At 43.9% G+C, this 20711-nt stretch overlaps 1 protein-coding gene across 1 annotated transcript; it reads left to right on the forward strand.

Moving 5' to 3' along the window:
- The first annotated feature begins 5372 nt into the window (after positions 1–5372).
- On the forward strand, positions 5373–20322 carry LOC148148369 (lactosylceramide 4-alpha-galactosyltransferase-like). Its single transcript, XM_087993892.1, has 3 exons — positions 5373–5486; positions 12076–12584; positions 19152–20322. Exons 2-3 carry the CDS (start codon positions 12102–12104, stop codon positions 19740–19742), a joined length of 1074 nt encoding a protein of 357 aa, XP_087850018.1. The 5' UTR covers positions 5373–5486; positions 12076–12101; the 3' UTR covers positions 19743–20322.
- Positions 20323–20711: the final 389 nt, after the last annotated feature.

Raw genomic sequence — 20711 nt, forward strand, 5'->3', positions numbered from 1 at the left:
TCTCTTGGAAATCACATGTCTTGTGATAATTGCTTGTTTACTGCAGATCCCCGCCGGAAGTGATCACTGTCAGGTTGCAGCTTCTGCTTTGGAGACTGTTTTGATTTTTCTGTTAGCGACCAGCCTGGGAAACAGCTTCACAGTTCAGTTGTCCTTTTCCTGAAAGTCCACTTCTAGTGGGTTCAGTATGGTAGCGGGACACCAGTCCAGTCTGAGGCTTGATTGTGCTTTTGGGGAACATCCAGAAGAATCCTCAATACTGTGTTTACTATGTTGTCCTGTTCCCCAAACTCTGTTGAAACAAAACGTTCAGAGACACTGTATAATTTTACTTCCTTCATCTTTATTCTGAGCCCTGGCAGGGAGAGGAAATGATGGCCCATGTGCACAGAGACATGAATTCATGGTCTTCTCTGGAACAGCAGTTTCTCAATAAATTGGAAAGTCATTTTACAGATAAGGCAACATGCATATTGACTGGGTGGCTTTTACATTTAGTGAGTGTCAACAGTAAAGATTAAGCCATCTTCTGTTACACAATGAATTACTGGCTTCACATAACGAATACTTTTCACCTTGTTAAACTAATCTCATATACTGACTGCTTCCAATATTGTTAAATGGCTCGAGATAATGACTGCTTTTCACCTTGTTAACCCATTACCATTGCCTGTGCCACCCCGTTGTTAACTGTACGTTCTTATCTGATCTGAGTCATGCTCAGCTGAACCACTTGTTTCACAAAACACAGAACTTATCACAAAACTCATTACTGAACACTTTCCCTGCCTGCTCATAGCCTGCTCATATCCTATTAACATTATCATTCCCTCCTTTTGCCATGTCATGATAAGCAATGTCATTACCAGCTTTCATAAGACTCTGACAGCCAGTAAAGCAAGTTATTGACACACAGCATACAATGATTATAACTAGTCTGTTACAGTAATTAGATTTTGAAAAATGCTCCCAAGTGGAAAAAAAAATCATCAGTAAAGTTCTTAAATGTATAGTCCTTAGTGACCACTCCATCCCCTCCAAGTCGAGTGGAAATGAGCCAGTTTTCCAAAATCTCCTTTAGGTGAAGTCTAACCTGAAAACAAATTTCAGTCTGTCATCACTCTTGTGCATCAGGCCACGGTGACGTCTGATTACTTGGATAAGGGCAGTTAAATGCTTCACAAAACTAATGAGACTGCCATGCTTGTGGAGATGCTACAAATGGAGGATGCCAGCACATCTGAGCATGCAGTGCAGCAGCTGCAGTTGCAAGCTAGGTGAATGCAGCACTCTTTGCTGCTTCTGCTCCCACTCTGTTGTTAAATGTAACAAAGCCAACTGGCTGTGTTGATGTTAGCTTGATCGGTGATCCTTCATATGATCGAAATACAAGGTAAGGCTCATGCAGTTTAATGTCCATGGGAAGGCCACTGACAAAACGCGTACCGACCTCTTCTTCGCTGTTGTTAACTTCTTCACTTTTCCTGCTCATGACTGGGGAGCTGATTGAATCCGTTGGATCAGGTTGTGGAGGGGCAGGCAGTGGTCTGAAGGTGTGCTTTACCTGTGAATGGAGAAACTCTAGAGAAGATGTTAGCTGCTGAAAGTATCTTTGCATTTCCTCTCTCGTTCCTTCCTTGCCAAGATGGATATCAGTATGAAGACAGTCACACGGTTAAGTGCACTAAAGTGTGTCTGCCTATTTCAACATTCTTTGAATTCTTGAAGTTTGTTCATCTGTTCACTAGTTATGACATTATCAAGTTTTATACAGTCCATAAACTTCTAAATTGTATTCAGTCATATATAAACAAGTGGTCCGAAAATCAAACCCTTGGGTATCTCATTCAGGTTATTCAAAGAACATTTTCTTTCAACAAATTGAAACTTGGCTAATGTGAAAGTCATCAGGAAAAGTAGTTCAAAAGTCTGGAACAGCAAGAAAACAACAAAATGTTTCCTGGACTTTATCGATCGAAGAGGCAGTTTCAGTTCTGATTTAAATCTCAAATATTCATGGGATACAAATGCTGAATAATTTAAAATATGTTCTCCAAATGAAACTTCCAAAATAAAATGGTTGAAATTATGGTGGCAATTTTGGAAGAGATAAATATTCTTTGACTTTACAATATGAAGGAGGCTAAACCAGTATTTTAACAAACCAAAATTTGTTTAAACACTCTCAGCATGATACAATTTACATTGAAACTTTGCCTTTTCAACCCAAGTATTAGTATAACCTTAATTTCAGCGTTTTCTCATTTTATTTGCATCCTCTCCCTGAAATTACACCTGTAAAAAGGAAAAGCCCTCACAGTGGACCACATGTTCCTGCAATCCAAACCACTCTCTTCCCCAGAACAAAGACTCGCAGAGCCTCAAATTTCACCACGAGGGAACCGTAACTTCTTTCTCACTTTACTCCACATGAGGACTTGAAACCCACTTAACCTTGGAGAACCCAAATCCCACCTAAACACAGAAAACTCGAACTTCAGCACAGCATGGAGGACCCGAACCTCAAATCAACCCACCGTGTAGACTCAAACCCCAGTACCACACAGAGGACTTGAACATCAATCACACCCACCCCAGGTGTCTCAAACCCCAGTACCACGCAGAGGACTTGAACCTCAATTAAACCCACCCCAGGTGACTCAAACCCCAGCACCACGCAGAGGACTTGAACATCAATCACACCCACTCCAGGTGTCTCAAACCCCAGTACCACGCAGAGGGCTTGAACATCAATCACACCCACTCCAAGTGACTCAAACCCCAGTACCACGCAGAGGACTTGAACATCAATCACACCCACTCCAGGTGACTCAAACCCCAGTACCACGCAGAGGACTTGAACATCAATCACACCCAACCCAGGTGACTCAAACCCCAGTACCACGCAGAGGACTTGAAAATCAATCACACCCACTCCAGGTGACTCAAACCCCAGTACCACGCAGAGGACTTGAACATCAATCACACCCACTCCAAGTGACTCAAACCCCAGTACCATGCAGAGGACTTGAACATCAATCACACCCACTCCAGGTGACTCAAACCCCAGTACCACGCAGAGGACTTGAACATCAATCACACCCACTCCAAGTGACTCAAACCCCAGTACCATGCAGAGGACTTGAACATCAATCACACCCACTCCAAGTGACTCAAACCCCAGCACCACGCAGAGGACTTGAACATCAATCACACCCACTCCAGGTGACTCAAACCCCAGTACCACGCAGAGGACTTGAACATCAATCACACCCACTCCAAGTGACTCAAACCCCAGTACCACGCAGAGGACTTGAACATCAATCACACCCACTCCAAGTGACTCAAACCCCAATACCACGCAGAGGACTTGAACCTCAATTAAATCCACCCCAGGGGACCCGAACCCCAGTAACCAGTAGAGGACTCAAACCTCAATGACACCCCCATCTCCTCAATACAGCATCTGCCAGTGAGCTTGCGAAACTGTGTCTCTTGACTGAATTAATTGCCGTTTGAGGAATCCATAGACTAGAGAATAATTGAATGAGGGGACCATCTCTGGCACACTGGAATGTCGAGAGGGACCAAGGTTTAAAATCTTATCTCGTGGGGCCGTCCATCTCCAGACACCGATGTTCCGGGCAGCTGTTGACAACGTCCGATCGTAACTATCCGTTTGGATCCTGCCGACTACGCCAATATTGTCATCCCGTTTTCCCCCCTCTCATCGAAGGAAAACCTTCAGAGATTTAGTATAGTTTTGCTTCCTTCATCTTTATTCTGGGCCCTGGCAGGGACAGAGAATGATGGGCCATGTGCACAGAGACACGAGTTCACGGTCTTCTCTGGCACAGCAGTTTCTCAATGAATTGTTTAGTCATTTTACAGGGTGGAGCATCCAGATAATGCAACATACATATTGATTGGATGTGTTCAGTAAAGATTAAGCCATCTACTATTACACACTGAAGAACTGGCTTCACATAACGAATAGTTTTCACCTTGTTATACTAACCTCACATACTGACTGCTTCCAATATTGTTAAATGGCTCAACATAATGACTGTTTTCCAGCTTGTTAACCCATTACCTTTGCCTGCAGCCCCCCATTGTTAACTGTAAGTTCTTATATGATCTGAGTCATGCTCAGCTGAACCTCTTGTTTCACAAAACTCAGAACTTAACTCTTTCCCTGCCTGCTTTTACCCGATACACATTCTCAACTGAGAAAGCTGTGTTAGCAAAGATCTCAGAAAATATCTACTCATTTGTGATTGACATCCCTCTTCACATTCCAGAACACCGGAATCACAGCTGTCTGAGCAACTCAATCTTTAACCTTATAACAATTATGAGCTAGGATATGTTGCACCAAAGTGTTTTTTTTTAACCCTTAAAGTGAATTTTGCAAAGCGAAATCTGACTTTTCCCCTTACCCAGTCTATGAGCGTGTTTTGTTGGTGTGCTTTAGGCAATTTAGAGGGGTCAGCAGTTTTGAATTTATAAAGTTTGACGTCAGCATTAAATACGTTTTATTAATAATAAATTAATCATTTTGATCTTCTACAAAACTGCTAGTTGATGGATCTCTGCTCCTAATTCTAGTGTCGGAGCATTATCCTATATCCTATATCCTTTGTCTTATATCCTTAGCTGAATATTACAATGAAATTTATGTCATGACCCTGCAGTAAAGGAAATTGAGAAAGATAGTGTATTGCTCCCATCATTGAAAGCGAGGAGGGGTGTTGTGTTCTCATCTTTGGGGTGATGTCTCTTTAAGACATCAACGCGTAAATATGAAATGTACCCAAGCCAAAGTCTTTCTGCATTGTAGCACTCAAGGCATAGACTTTACCTGGAGATTACTTTATATTGTATGTATTAGTCTCATGGTATGTCACATATCAAGAAAAATTAATCCACATACCTAGTGGTGCTGCATCGACATAACATAAGAATATTAATACAATACCACACAGACAGACATAGACACACATACATACGCACACTCATACACACACACATATGGATATTCATGTGTTTTTCCTCCCTCTCTCTCCTGTCCCTACACAAACATTTCTAATTACCATGTTCCCTCAGGGTCTCTTCCAAAGTCACATGACAAAACTTTCCAAGCTCTCCTTTGTAGGATCATCAACCCTTATGGGATACTATCCTGGAGGTTTGACCATAAAATATCTGATAATATAACCCATGCCTACTGATTACAAATATCATCACATTCTCCACATTTCATTGGGGTTGCTCACATTATTCTGTCTGTCTGTTTGATCCTGTTCATAATGTCGCTGGCCTCAATAAAACATCCCACAAAGTTTTGTAAAGGGCAAATCAGCAACAGGAAAGTCACATGTGACATCAACCTTTGTTTCAATCCTGACACACCCAGTGTAACCTGAATGCTGAAACATCCTTACACACAGCAAATGAACATTGGAGCACAAACACCTTTCAACACGGTAAGTGAAAACTATTTCTAACATCCTTCCTTTGGAAGATTGTTCGGATCATTCATTCCTCTTCCAGCTTTTCCCACAAAGGTTTGGATGATCACATTGGGGGTTGAACCATTGCCAGCTTTGGGTTTCGTGAGTTGTTTACAGACATTTCTGACTGCAAGCCCTCTCAAATTATCCAGGCTGGGGATTGGAACATGCACACACTGACCTGTCTGGGACTGGGATTGAGAACAGCATTAGGGATACTCCTACTTCTTGGAAACAGTATTTGCATTGTAGTCCTTTTCCACACCCATTCCCCACTCTCTCGATGACACTCTCCCTCTTTCCAACTCTCTCACTATATCTCTCCACCTTTTTCACTCCATCTCTCTCTCTCGTTCTCTATGCCTTTACTCATTCTCTTTTTCTCCCTCTCCACCTCACTGTCTGTTATCCCCACTGTCTGATTGTCTGACTCTCTTTCACTCTTCAAACCTTTAACTGCAGCTCATTTTCCCAGAACAAAAAACATCTATGTGAATTTCTGCTACGATTTCTCCCGTTTATCAGCAGTGTCTCAATGGTTTCACAAAGATTATGTTTTGTCAAAGTTCACTTTTTTCCCACGGTTCAGCTTTCCTGCAGTTTGATTGAAGCAATTTGCCCAGGAGAGGACTAGATCTCAAGGGGAGCTGTGATGTGCTCCGTGCATATGGATGAGATGCTGGGCCAGGGGTCTAGGGTTTGCAGACTCACAGGAACTGCTGAAGAGTGGGGAGGATCTGCTGTTGGGATGAGGGGGATTGGTTTACGGGATGGCAGGAACTCCTACATGAGGTTTAGATTAGATTGCTTACAGTGTGGAAACAGGCCCTTCGGCCCAACAAGTCCACACCAACCCGCGGAAGCGCAACCCACCCATTCTCCTACATTTACCCCTTTTACCTAACACTACGGGCAATTTAGCATGGCCAATTCACCTGACCTGCACATCTTTGGACTGTGGGAGGAAACCCACGCGGACACGAGGAGAATGTGCAAACTCCACACAGTCAGTGGCCTGAATTGGGAATTGAACCCAGGTCTCTGGCGCTGTGAGGCAGCAGCGCTAACCACTGTGCCACCGTGCCGCCCCTAAGGTTAAGGAACTGATCCTAGGTTGGGGGAATCTGCTGTGAGGGGCAGGTGAGGGGAGAGGGCGGTGTGAGTGTGGGGAGTGGGAACTGAAAGAATTGGCAGAAAGTTACAGTCACGGCAATTGAGAATCCCACTGGATTGCTGACAATCTCAGCAGAGTGACCCATAAACTGATCACCTGCAACGGAGATGAGCAGAGAGCAGTTTATCTTTCATAGTTCAATCTCCAGCTATTCTGAGTTTCACTCTGAATGAAGAGCAGCATTTGAAATGTGAAAAGATCAACATGTTCAGACAGGTTTAACGTGTTTGACGGTGTTAATCCGGTTTGTCAAATATACTCTTTCAGTTCAACAAAATATAATTTCTGAGGCTGTTGAACAGATCATAACAAATCGTAAAGAATTAGAATAATGATGGTTGAAATAATGTGCTAGATATGTGTGATACGACAAAGAATGACATTTGTGAGGTTATTCAGTATAAAATGAAACAGTAAGTTTATCACTGTGTTGAAGTTTCAGTGGGCAGTGAGTCAGAGAGAACTGGAAGTGGCACTGACTGAGAAACTGCACGGGATGGTTAAACTGAGAGGTCTCCTCCAGGCTTTTTCCACCCTCACAACTGAACCCACAAAGACAAAGAGAGTGTCAGAAAGGCTTCTCTTTAACCCGGAATGTGGGTGTTTTCATGATGTTAATAATCGCCTGACAGCCAATGATGTAATTCTGAATCTTTCAATTTAATTGTGGAATGTGGGTGTTGCTGGAATGCCTGGTGGCTAATGGTTTCTGTATGGATTGTGAGCATCATTGTCAAGATCAGCATCTGGTGCTCATATCTCATTATCCTTGAATTGATTGGCTCTCCTGGTTGCTTTAGAGAGAAGTTAAGATTCAACCACACTGCCATGGGTCTTTATGAAATGAACTTACATGTGAGGGCATCACTGTCTAGGCTGGCATGTATTACCCATCTCTAATTGCCCAGAGAACAGTTAAGTGTCAACCAGATTGATGTGGGTCTGGAGTCACATGTAGCCCAGACCAGGGGAGGAAAGCAGTTTCCTTCCCGAAAGGATTACGGTGATGGATGTGGATATAGGTTTGGTCGCTGAGCTGGAAGGTTCATTTTCAGATGTTTCATCACCATACTAGGTATCATCTTCAGTGAGCCTCTGGATGAAACACTGCTGATGAATCCTGCTTTCTATTTATATGTGTGGGTTTCTTTGGGTTGATGTCATTTCCTATGGAGATGTTATTTCCTATGGAGTGTCACGACAGAAGCTGAGCTCTGCTGTACAATGGGTTTCAAGACGCCCTTGATACAGCCTGAGAGTTTCTTACACAAGGTTCCATTGCCTGACATGATGGGGATGTCCTGGTGTGTTGGATTTGTGCATCTTCGGTAAGGCAGTAGAAGTCCTGTATGTGAGAAGAACGTGGGATGAGAGTGCATAGGGAAGAGTGAAGAATTGGATCAAAAGTCTTGATCAATCTGTTTAGTTCATGGGTGTGTCCTTCAGTCAGATCAGCCAGTAGTTGCCTGTAGTGTTCCTGGTTGTTCAGTTGTTGGTACACTTCCTTGCAGTAGTTCAATCTATTCTGTATGATGATGGCTCCTCCTTTATCTGCAGGTATGATGACAATATTGCGAGTGGTTTTGAGAGCATAGACAGCGTTGCATTGTGATCAGGTGATGTTTTGCTCTACCTTGTGAGTGTGGCTGATGAATCTGGCCTTGACACATTTCCTGATGATTTGAGCGTACACGTCAAGCCCAGGGCAGCGGCCCTCCAGAGGGCTCCAAATCGACTCCTTCTTTGGTCGCTCCACTACGGATCTCTCTGATGACTCTTCTGGTTTATTGATTGTCTCGTTAGGATCACTGCTGACATCTTGGAAGAATTCCCGGAGTCTCATTTGTTTGATAAACTCCTCCATGTCTGCCACAAGACCAATGGGGTCCGTTTGGGTGGGAGGGCAGAAATTGAGCCCATGGCTGAGAACTTCAATCTCTTCCAGTTGAGGTGTGCGATCTGATAAGTTGATGATCAATTTCCCCGTGTGATAATGTTTTCAATTGTGGTGCCAGGGGAGGTTTGGCTCCTGTGAGTGATGATGCCAAGTTTCTCCAGTTTCTTATTTTTGGAGTGCATGTACATGGTGTAGTTCTGTCACCTTTCTGCTTGGCAGTGTCTCATAACTGTAATGTTGTATCTTGAACGCAAGGTGAGAGTGTGGACTCTACCTTGATTTCAAGGTTAAGGCACCTGCTGTAGAGTTGGTGCACAAGATGATTGAGGAATTTGTGAGAGTGTGACGGCAAAGTCTCTCAGCATAGTCTGAACTTCTCAATTATCACTCACAGCATACAATAGGTTTGGAGCAGGAGCTATCAAAGCAATGTCATTCTTGAATGTGACCCAACTTGAATCCCCTGTCATGGGACTGAAACTGCTGGTTTGTTTGAATTGCCTTTAAATATATAGTTTTTGACTTATTATTCATGATTCTATTCTCTTAACTATCCACTGACCTCCAGGTGAGCTATACCTAACACTCAATTTAGAGAAATTTTGAATCATTAACATTGTCATTTTTACCAGCTACAGACTGGGTAAAATGAAATATTCTGCCTCCTGAGAGTTTTCAAACCAGCTAAATTATCTCAGGATAGAATATTATTATATACTTTAAGAATATTATTTACAGAATATTATTATATACTTTAATAGAAAAAGCTTTTTTTTAAAGTTTATCAATTTTTTAGAAGTTGTAATTTAGGAATCATAGGCTATTATAGGATCTAATTCTGTATTGTAGACTATAACATGCTCAAAGAAATAAAGACATTTATCAAAAAGGCAAGTATTCTGGGAAAAACATTCCCTTACTATTGAGTGATCACTGAAGGGGTCCCTGATGCTGTGAGGCAGCAGTGCTAACCACTGAGCCACCGTGCCATTAAATCCAAGCCTCCCACCAACCTACCCTCCACACCCGGCATTTTCCCTCACCTCTGCAAGAGATGCAAAACCTGCACCCGCACTCTCCCCTTACCTTCATCCAATGCCCCAGAGGATCCTTCCACATCCAGTAGACATTTTCCTGCACATCCAAACAACTCATCTACTGTGTCCATTGCTCGCAAAGTGGTCACCTCTACAATGGGGAGACAGGACCCCAACTCACAAAACATTTCAGAGAACATCTCTGGGACATGCGCACCCAACAAGCCTGCCGCCCAATGACCGAACACTTCAACTCCCCTCCAACTCTGCCAAGGACATGTAAGTCCTGGGCCACCACTAGTGCCAAATCCAAGCCACCCCACGACTGGAGGAAGATCGCCTCGTCTCCTGCCTTGGGACAAGACGGAATCAATGTCAACCTCACAATTTTCATTATTTCCCCTCCCCACAACTCATCGCAGATCCAACCCTCCAACTCGGCACCATCATCTTCAACTATCCTACCTATCCATCTTCCTCCCCACCTATCAGATCATCCACCACTCTGACCTATCACCATTACACCCCACCTGCACCTACCTATTGCCTTCCCAGTTACCCCACCCCCATCCTCCAAGTTATCTCAGGAGACTCCATGCCAGTTACTATAACGTATTATTAGTACGGTTATAACAGGAAACTTAGTCACCATGATTTTGTGAAAGGGAAATTTTGTTTAGAGAGTTCTTAAAAGAATTAACAAACAACATGTACAAAGGTGAATGTGCTAGAATGTATCTCGATTTCCAAGAAGGCGTTTATCTCAATGATTTCTGTACATATTAAAGAGTGCGCAGTGCTTCATAATGGCATTAGTTAGTTCACAGGAAGGAGAGAGAAGGCAGAAAGGGGTTTTTTTTTGGTTTGGCAAAATGTGATGAGTGCTGCAGGGTTTGTGCTGGGGTCTCAACTGTTTCCAAAGTATGCCAATGACTTTGGATGAAAAGATTGAAGATATGGTCGTTAACGTTGCTGATGAGAAAGATATAAGAGGAGAACAAGTTGGCAGAAAGACATAAGAGCCTGAAAGAGGATAGAGATTGGTTGAGTGGATGGAGCAAATAGAATATAATGTGGGAACGTGAGAACATAATCCCTCTCACAAGAAATGCAAAAGCAGTATACTATTTTGATGGACTGAGTTTGCAAAAGCTCTGAAGTGCAGAAGGATCTAACTGTCTTGGTAGATGAATCACAAAAAGATGGCATGCTAGTACAGCCATCGAAGATAAATGAAATTGAGCTGTTTATTGCAAGCGGAAAGGAATATAAAAGTAAGGAAGTTTTCCCACAATTGTGTAGGACATTTATGAGACTACATCAGGGATACTTTGTCCATCTTTGGTCTCCCCTATTAAGGAAGGACATAACTGCATTGTTGTTGGTAGAGCAAAGATTTACTAGGCTGTCTGAGTTAAGGCAAAGTACTGTGGATGTTGGACATCTGGAATGTACACAGAGAGAGTACTGGAAAAACTCAGCTGGTCCGGCAACATCGTGGAGAGAAAAACAATTAATGTTTTGAGTCCAGTATGACTCTTCTCCAGAGTTTTCTTCTGAAGATTTAAAACACAAGCTTCCATTTCTCTCTCCTTTAATTTTAAATTAGATTCCTTACAGTACGGAAACAGGCCCTTTGTCCCAGCAAGCCCATACCGACTCTCTGAAGAGTAACCCACCCAGACCCATTCCCCTACTTTTACCTCTGACTAACACACCTATCACTATGGGCAATTTAGCATGGCTAATGCACCTAACCAGCACATCTTTGGATTGTGGGAAGGAACCAGAACACCCCGAGGAAACTCACACAGACACGGGGAGAATGTGCAAACACCACACGGACAGCCGCCCGAGGTGGGACACGCACCCGGGTCCCTGGTGCTGTGAGGCAGCAGTGCTAACCACTGAGCAACCATGTTGCCTCAATGATGAACCTGCTGAATTTCTCCAGAGCTCTCTGTATCTGTGCTATATTCACTGAGTTCAGAAGAATAAAAAACAGTTTCATTGAAACATAAGATTCTGAAGGATTCAAGGGGATGGACTCTGAGAAATCATTTCCACTATTTGGGAAATCAAGGCCTTTGGTGAACAGCCTCAGGATAAGGACTTCACTCAATGGATTGTGAACGTTTGCAGTTTTATATCCCAGAGGGTGCTCCATGATTGATATTTCTAATGCTGAAATAGTCAGACTTATCATCTTTCAGGGAATTGTGGGGGGAATGTGGAGTGGGAAGGAAAGTGGAATTGAAACCCAAGATCAGCCATAATTGTATTACAAGGTGGAGCAGGCTGGGTTGGTCAAATGTCTTCTTCTGGCTGTATTACCTCTGCTCTTATGTTCTATTTGCTACTTACTGAAATGCTTTGCTTTTGAGCTTGCAAGTATTCTCAAGTATGACTGTATGAACTGAACTGTTTATAATTGACAATTCTTTCTTCTCACAGTGATCATTACAGAACTATCTTCAGTGATGAAGGGTATTGCAAAATTTGCAGCATTATTCATCCTGCTGGTATTTGCCCTTGCTGCCTACTTGCTTGTAATTCCCTCTTTGAATAAGACCATTTTAAAATTAAGTGAGTTGCCAAATACATTGGCAAACTACATGGGCAATCCAGTTGACACTGATCGAATTAAATTACCAACATCAAGCTACACAGTGAGTGTGAAATACCCACACCCATCCACAGAGCCGGGAATCATGTTTCTACAGACGTCCAGTCAACTGAACCCTTCCTCACTGGCCATGTGTGGCATCGAATCAGCAGCAAGACTAAACCCAAACAAACCAGTTTATTACTTCATGAAAGCATTCAATGGGAATATATCTGTGTATCAGGAACCTGAGTACAAAGGGATCCGTCTGCTTTCTTCATTCAAGAATGTCATCATCTTGCCCTTGAATCCTAAAGAATTGTTCAACAACACACCCTTAGCTGGATGGTATGAGAAGGTAAGGAGTTATATGGAACTGGCTGCTTGAGTTTGTGAATGGTAAAAGCTGCTAATGTCCATCAATCTGAAAAATGAATAGTAAACTTTACACTGACAAGCTAAGTCCCTGTTTCTATGTGTACAATGATGGATAATGCTGAATTGGACGTCCTGTGGGTTTTAAATTAAAATATAAACAGGAAGTAGCATCTGTGTAGAGAGAAAAATGGGATTACTTTGAGTCCAATTTAACTTCTTCAGAAGAAAACCCAATTCCAGACTCAAAATATGATCTCGATTTCTTTCCCTACATTTGCTGCCAGACTTGTTGAGTTTTTCCATCAACTTCTATTTCTACTTCAAATCTCCAGCATCTGCACTATTTTGCTTTTTTTTGATATGTTTTGCAATCAAGTTCAGAACAGAATTGTTTTGGGGTTTGAATGATGTGGGCAAAGGAAAGATTTCAGGCAATCGTGTGAGAAGTCCAGTGAGACCCAATTCAATGCTGGTGGCACCTCAGTCCATGTTTTGTGCATTCATTGAGAGATAAAGTGAGCTTCTGACCTTTAGGTTTTTAGGTTGGAGCCTAGGTTCCAAAATCTCAGGGCACAATCCATGGGTATCGAATACACACACACACACACACACACCATATCTACCAATATTGGCTTTCAAGATGCTCACAGTGTCTCGCTTTACCTTTTTCATAGAATCATAGAATTCTAACAGTATGGAAACAGGCTATTTGGTTGAACAAGTCCACACTGACACTCTGAAGAGGATCCCAGCCAGACCCATTCCCCTTCCCTAATACTCTACATTTCTCCTGACTAAAATGCACCTAATCTACACATCCCTGAACACTATGGGCAATTTAGCAGAGCCAATTCACTTAGCCGGCACATGTTTGGATTGTGGGAGGAAACCGGAGCACCTGGAGGAAACCCACGCAGACACGGGGAGAATGTGCAAACTCCACACAGACAGTTGCCTGAGGCAGGAATCAAACCCATATCCCAGGCGCTGTGAGGCAGCTGTGTTGACCACTGACCCACCATGTGCCCTCTCAGACAGAGATACCAGGCACACATTACTTCTGTCTTGCCTTGCCATTCAGTGTAGGCACAGAGCTAGAAAGCTTGTCAGCAGACCTTCAGTAAAGGGGGAATGGCCTTTGCTCAGGGGTCTTCGCACATTAAGTCAGGGACAGCCTCCAATATCAGTCCAGGGTCTTGGATATGGTCAGTCAGTACTCTGCGCAGTCAGAGACTGGGATCTATCCACATAACGGAGTGAGGAGCTAAATATTGGACAATCCACCATCCAACTGGACCCTTTCTGCCCTACTGTGGACCGTTTTCCTTCTGGAATGAGACACAGGCAGGTACCATGGAGGATGAAAGTGGGTGGCACAGTTATTATATTGGTGCAGGTGGGGAGGTGCCCTGAGTGAGTGAGTGGGTAGCAAAGAGGATATACAGGGTTAGTGGTGCCAGTGAGTTAGGGTGGGTGAGACTGAGTGGGTGCAGCCAATAGTGAGAATGTCTAAGTCCCGTTTGGAGGTGGTCACACGAGCAGAGAAAGAGTGAGTGTGAGGTATTGGAGAGTAGATGCTAGCTCCTACCCTAAATGAAGAAAGTTATTGTTTCCTCCATTGCTGGATATTCCTCCAGATGGCTGAGACCCCTGTACTGACCCGGGTGGCTATTTAGAACCAAGCTGTTATGGGCTGGTGTCATGTCCACCGCTGCTGATCCTGGTCAAGAGGATGTCCTCCATGTGTACCACACCATCCAGCAGGGTCTCCTGGTCTCTGCCCACAAAGCATTGCACCAGTTTCATTTCTCTGGTCTGTCAGAGAAAATGTCAGGAAATATACCAGGCTACCTGAACAGGTAGTTGCTTGTTCAGATGCACAATGGCTTTATAAGTTAGCACAGACTCAACAGGGCTTTGACTGATACCTGCTTAGTTGATCCAGGAATGGTGTGTGCTAAGAGAGGGATACAGACACACAAGTGAACACCACAAATGGCAGGTTAGGGTGTTAATCAGACGTGTTGGGTAAGAATTGGTGAGAAATCCTGCTGGATCTTGAGGTGTGAATCATGGAAAAACATGACATAACTCACACTTACCCAACAAAATGTCAAACACAGAAGGTGTGGCTTAGGCAGTAGATCTCAGGGAACCATTCCTGGGAGAATGGTAGCAGTTTTAACTGGTGACTGACCTCGTTCATCGAAGACATAGAGATGCAGAAGAACTAGGATCAATTCTTTTCTTTATCTGTTAAATGGAGATTCAGAGTCCGCAGAAAGTCAGGATTGAAATCAATTCATGAGTGAGAGAGGGATTGAGACTCAATCAGTTTGGTGAGTACACATTGGGAAGAAACAAACCATTTGGGTCCCAGTTGTACCTACAGGAAAGGTTGTTTTTTCCAAAATTAGAATTTCTATTTAACTCTGTGTACACACACTGTCTATACCACATCTGGCTATACCACAATGCAGTGACTTTGCCCATGATCTTCCTTGTGAGAGTTACCTTTGCCATCTACATCATTGATATCCGTCCCTGTAAATCTATCAGGATTATTTCCAACATCTGAGGGGGTTCCTGCTCTACCGCTGTTGAATTCCATTCCTTTTGTCTGCTTTATCTGTCAGCCTCACCCCCTCTCACTGGGAACAGGATGACCATGTCCTACACTGAGCTCTCCTATGCCACCTCCTCTTGCCATGTAATATAAAGCATTTCCAACTGTTCCTCAAGCTTGGCAGCTTTTAACCTAGAGCAAGTTCACCTGGAGATAGTCCTCCTGCTGCTGGTGATTCTGGGGACACACCATTGATTCCAGATTCCCCCAGGTTCTCTAAGGGTAGGACAATGCTGGCTTCCAATCACCTACCAGAAGAGATAATGGGCTTGGAAATGCAGCCAGGAGCAATTTCACACTAATGGCAGATCATTGGCTCACGTCCAGTGTAATTAACTTAAAATCACACAAACCAGCACGGTCACTGTGATCAGGCAGCTGTTCAAATATATGCAGTTCTTTCAAAGTGTGGAGGAAGGAATTACCGTCAGTCTCTGGTATTTTCTCAGCTCCTTTCACTGTCCCAGTTTATCAATCAACCCAGAACAGTCATCATTTAGAATTTCACATTTAGCACGCATTCCACTTCAAGCCAATCTCACTTCATTCATTGGAATTATTACACTGCTGCTCACATTCAAGTTAATGACAGCATGCCAATCTTAACATGTTAACAACTGTTGCAGTTTGATTTTTATCATTTGTAAAATGGTATTGGTTCCCAATAAACCCTGGAGAGGAATCATTGAGTTTTAGAGTTGTGCAGTTTTAATTATTCTATCGGCTGCAGGCCAGTGTTTCTCCAAAAATCCTCCACTGTCTTCTATTATTTGTCAACCTTTTCCAATATTGGATCTTGATGAAGACATGGGAGTTTCCTGGTGGCAGCCCTGGTGAAAAGAGTAATCTTTTAGTGTCTGAAATGAGCAGTCACCCTGACATTCGAACGATACAAATTGGAAAATCCCAGCTACTTAAATACTTGAGTGTTGGGATGAAACCCACTGATGGTTTATGATCCAGTTTAAGTTTCTAGTCAATAATCTGACAATCTGCCTTGTTTATAAAGTGGAAATCGACAGTTTTCTCTTCACTAGAACTGTATTTGTAGAGTTTTTCAGGGCTGAATTCGGAGCCATGCTGTTCCCCTTTAAGTTCACTGTCGAGGGTGAGGGTTGATGTAGACATATGAGCCTTGTGTTCTGGGGCTGTGAATTTAAACCTTGGGCAAAATGAACAGATTAATCTGAAGTCAGTCTGACAGTGAGCATTGGGGGATTGTTTGTCAGAGATCAAAGGAAAACTGGATGTTTTCCACTGGGAAGTAGGTACAAGATATTTACACTTAGACAGACATGAGTATAAAGACCCAAATGTGAAGTCTGTTTTCTCAAGAAAGCTTGAAATGATGTAAGAAAATCAGAAATAGGAGCAGGAAAGGACACTCGCTCCCTTAAGCCATTCAACATAACCATGGTGTGATGTGATTTCACTGGATAGAGTGCAAAGGAGATTGACCAGGATGTTGCCTGGTCTGGAGAGTTTCAGTGATGAAGAAAGATTGGACAGACTGCTGTTGTTTTGCTGGAGCAAGGAGATTGAAGGGGGACATGATTGAGATGGAGGAGAAAGTGAGGACTGCGGGTGCTGGAGGTCAGAGTTGAGAGTGTGGTGCTGGGAAAGAACAGCAGGTCAGGCAGCATCTGAGGAGCAGGAGAATTGACGTTTTAGGCATAAGCCCTTGATCAGGAAGGAGGCTTGTGGGCCGGAATGGCTGAGAGATAAATGGGAGAGGGGCTGGGGCTGGAGGGAAGATTGCTGGGAATGCAATAGGCAGATGAAGGTGGGGAAGAAGGTGATCGGTTAGAGAGAAGGGTGGAATGGATAGATGGGAAAGACAGTGGGCAGATCAAGAGGTGGTGCCAAGTTGGAGGCTTGGAACTGGGATAAGGGAGGGGAGAGGAAAATGAGGAAACTGGGGAAATCCAATTAGTCCCATGTGGTTGCAGGGTCCCAACTGGAAGATGAGGCATTCTTCCTCCAGGTGGCAGGTGGTTAGGGTTTGGCGATGGAGGAGAACCAGAACTTCATAGTCCTTGCTGGAGTGGGAGGGGGAGTTGAAGTGTTAAGCCACAGGGCGGTGGGGTTGATTGGTGCAGGTGTCCTGGAAATGTTCCCTGAAATGATCCACAAGTTGGTGTGCTCTCTCCCAGAGGAGAGGAGATCACATCGGGTGCAACGGATACAGTAGATGACATTGATGGATGTACAAGTAAATTTCTGTTGGATGTGTAGGGCTTTGTGGCCTTGGATGGAGGTGAGGTGTGGGTGCAGGTTTTGCACTTCCTGCAGTAGTGGCTAGGGAAGAAGCCGGGAGTGGGGTGAAGTCTGGTGTTGGGGGTGGGGAGGGGGCAGGGTGCATGGATCTGACAAGGGAGACACAGGGAGAATGGTCTCTCCAGATCGCTGATAGAGGTGGGGAAGGAAATATATCCCTCGTGACGGGGTCTGTTTGTAGGTGACAGAAGTGGCAGAGGATGATGCGATGATGCGACCATCCCCCACCTTTTCCTCCCCTGCATCAATTACTGTATCAGTGCTACCTAATGCTCCCACAAGGAGGTTTAACAGTTCATCGACTTCATTAACACCTTTTACCCCAACCTCAAATTCACCTGGACCATCTTGGAGACTTCCATTCCCTTCCTGGACCTCTCCATCTCCATCTCAGGTGACTGACTAACCACGGACATCTACTACCAACCCACGGACTCACACAGCTGCCTGGACTATACCTCCTTCCACCCTGCCACTGATAAAAATGCCATCCCTTATTCCCAATTCCTCTGCCTCAACCACATCTTTTCCCAGGATGACAATTCCACCAGAGAAAATCCTAGATGGCCTTTTATCAAAGACCACAATTGCCCTAACCACTTGATCGATGATGCCCTCCTGTGCATCTCCTCCATCTCCTGCTCCTCTGTCATAGGACCCCACTCCTCCCAACACAACAAGGACAGAACCCCCCTAGTCCTTACCTTTCACCCCACCAACATCTGTATATATCACATCATCCTCCACCAGATCCTGGGCCTTCTCCATTGCCAAACCCTAACCATTCGATGCCTGGAGGAAGAACTCCTAATCTTCTGCATTGGAATCCTACATCTACATGGGATTAATACAGATTTCACCAGTTTCCTCATTTCTCTTCTGCCAACTTATCCCAATCCCAAGCGTCCAACTGGGCACCTCCCTCTTGACCTGTCCATCATCTTTCCCATCTATCCGCTCCACCCTCCTCTCCGACCTATCACATTCACCCCCACCTACATCTACCTATCATATTCTCAGCTACCTTCCCCCCAGCCCCAACCCCTCTCCCATTTATCTCACAGCTCGCTGGCCCAGAAGCCTCATTCCTGATGAAGGGCCTTTGCCCGAAGCCTCGATTCTCCTGCTCCTCAGACGCTTCCTGACCTGCTGTGCTTTTCCAGCACCAAACTCATGATTGAAATGTATGCAATTATGAGGGAGATGTGTCATTCTTTCAGCTATTCACTGGAAACTTGATCCTTTTTGGCAGGAATGTGGTCAGAAATCCACACTGGATTCTCACTCAATCTCGAGCCTGAGCAGGTAGTTTTCTATCTGTTTGAACTAAAGTTTTATTTGACGTGTGACTGTGGTGTGGTTCCCAGGACACTGGCTCTTGTGGTGGAAGTTGGAGACCGTGCCAGGGGCAATGGGGAAAGTGGCTGCAGCCTTTCTCCATTGAAAGAGTGTGCAGGTTTAAGACTGAACCAGCCTAGGTTCCCATCTCCTCAAGACCCACCTTGCCGCCTGTTACAAAGTGCTCTCAGGAAATGGTGCTCAACCAATGAGCATTGTGCGGACGGAGAGGACAATATTTGGAGGGAGGAGTGATTTAAAACATCAAACCCGTAATTGATGAACCTCTATTCTGTTATTTTACAGGTAGATCCCAGCAAGGAAAGTTACTGGTTCCATGTACTCGCTGATGGCTGTCGGCTAGCCTTGCTGTGGAAGTATGGGGGCATCTATCTGGACACGGATATCATTTCACTCAAACCCTTGGAATTCCAAAATTTTATCGGTGCAGAATCAGTACGTTTCGCAAATAATGCAGCTTTGGGATTTAACCGCTCTCATTCTTATGTCGAGAGTTGCTTGAGGGATTTTGTTGAGAAATTCAATGGAGCAGCTTGGGGCCATCAGGGTCCTAGACTGATAACCCGGATGGTGAAGAAATGGTGTGGAACTGACAATCTTCAAAACCTCTTCAACAAAGAATGCAAAGGGATTATGTTCTTGTCTGACAACTGGTTTTACCCAATTCCATTCAACGATTGGAAAAAGTACTTTGAAACAAATCGATGGAACAAAAACAATGATGATATTGAAAAGGAATTCTCAAAGACGAAGGGGGTACATGTTTGGAGTTTTTTATCCAGTCGCCAAAAAATTCAAATCAGAGGAAGTCATTCTTTACTCGAATACTTCTTCATTACATACTGTCCAAGCACATATGAAACTCTCCCAAAATAGAGTGTGCTGTGAGTGTCAGTTTACATATTGCTTTGAATTTTCCCTACTAAATAACTACCTGTAACAAACCGATCATGATGGGTGGCTCTCTACCTCATCTTACTCTATCTTCATCTGGATATTTCTACTGTCTTTCAGGCATAGATGGAAGGGGACAAGTGCGATCCTGCCTCGAGTTTTCCTCTCTAACTTTCTCCCATCTTACCCCATCACCTGCTCCCTCCTTCCCCCAAATAATCCTGGAAACCATCTCCCATTTTAATAAAAAGTGAAAGACTGCAGATGCAGGAAATGTGAAACAAACACCAAGAACACGGGAAAAACTGAGCAAAGAACTTCTGGACCCAATGCTGTTTCTCTTCCTCCACAGATGCTGAGAGATATGCTGAGCTCCTCCCACATTCTCTGTCTGCTTTTATTTTTTGTAAAGCTAAGTGCAATGTCCTGGGAAAGTGTGCAGTAAAAATTACCAAGATACACTGGCCCTTAGGTTTTGTCACTGGGCTAATAACTTAAAGGTACGGGTGAATAGCATGTGGACACGGGGTCAACTCCCACCATGGAATTTAAATTCAGTTAATTAACTTGGATCGGATGATTGCTGTAAAAATCCATTTGGTCTAAGAATGTCTTCAGGGAGAGAAATCTGCCAACCTTACTTGGTCTAGGCTAGGTGTGACTCCATAGCCATTTCCCTGACATGGCTTCGTGAGCTACTTACTTCATCATATTAAACCACTACAAAGCCTAAAAAAAAGGAATGAAACCAGACAGACCACAGACACTGCCCCAGCCGGTGTTAACATCCAGAACTATAGTGCTAGCTCTATCCAGCCTGTAAACTCCTTCTGACTAACATCTGTGGATTTGTGCAAAGTGGGAGACTGTCTCACTGACCTATGGTTCCCCATGGTAGGATGTTGAAGAAGGTGAAGTTGCATGGGGTCCAGGGTGTACGAGCTAAATGGA

Source organism: Chiloscyllium plagiosum, unplaced genomic scaffold (genome assembly GCF_037043375.1).
Source record: "Chiloscyllium plagiosum isolate Xiang-an unplaced genomic scaffold, Cpla_swu_hap1 HiC_scaffold_13, whole genome shotgun sequence".
Taxonomy (NCBI): domain Eukaryota; kingdom Metazoa; phylum Chordata; class Chondrichthyes; order Orectolobiformes; family Hemiscylliidae; genus Chiloscyllium; species Chiloscyllium plagiosum.

Bases quoted from the DNA above. Each gene is read 5' to 3' on its own strand.
- LOC148148369 (XM_087993892.1), top strand. From the start codon at position 12,102: ATGAAGGGTATTGCAAAATTTGCAGCATTATTCATCCTGCTGGTATTT. The intron at 12,585-19,151 runs GTAAGGAGTTAT...GTTATTTTACAG, and splicing joins TAGCTGGATGGTATGAGAAG to GTAGATCCCAGCAAGGAAAG.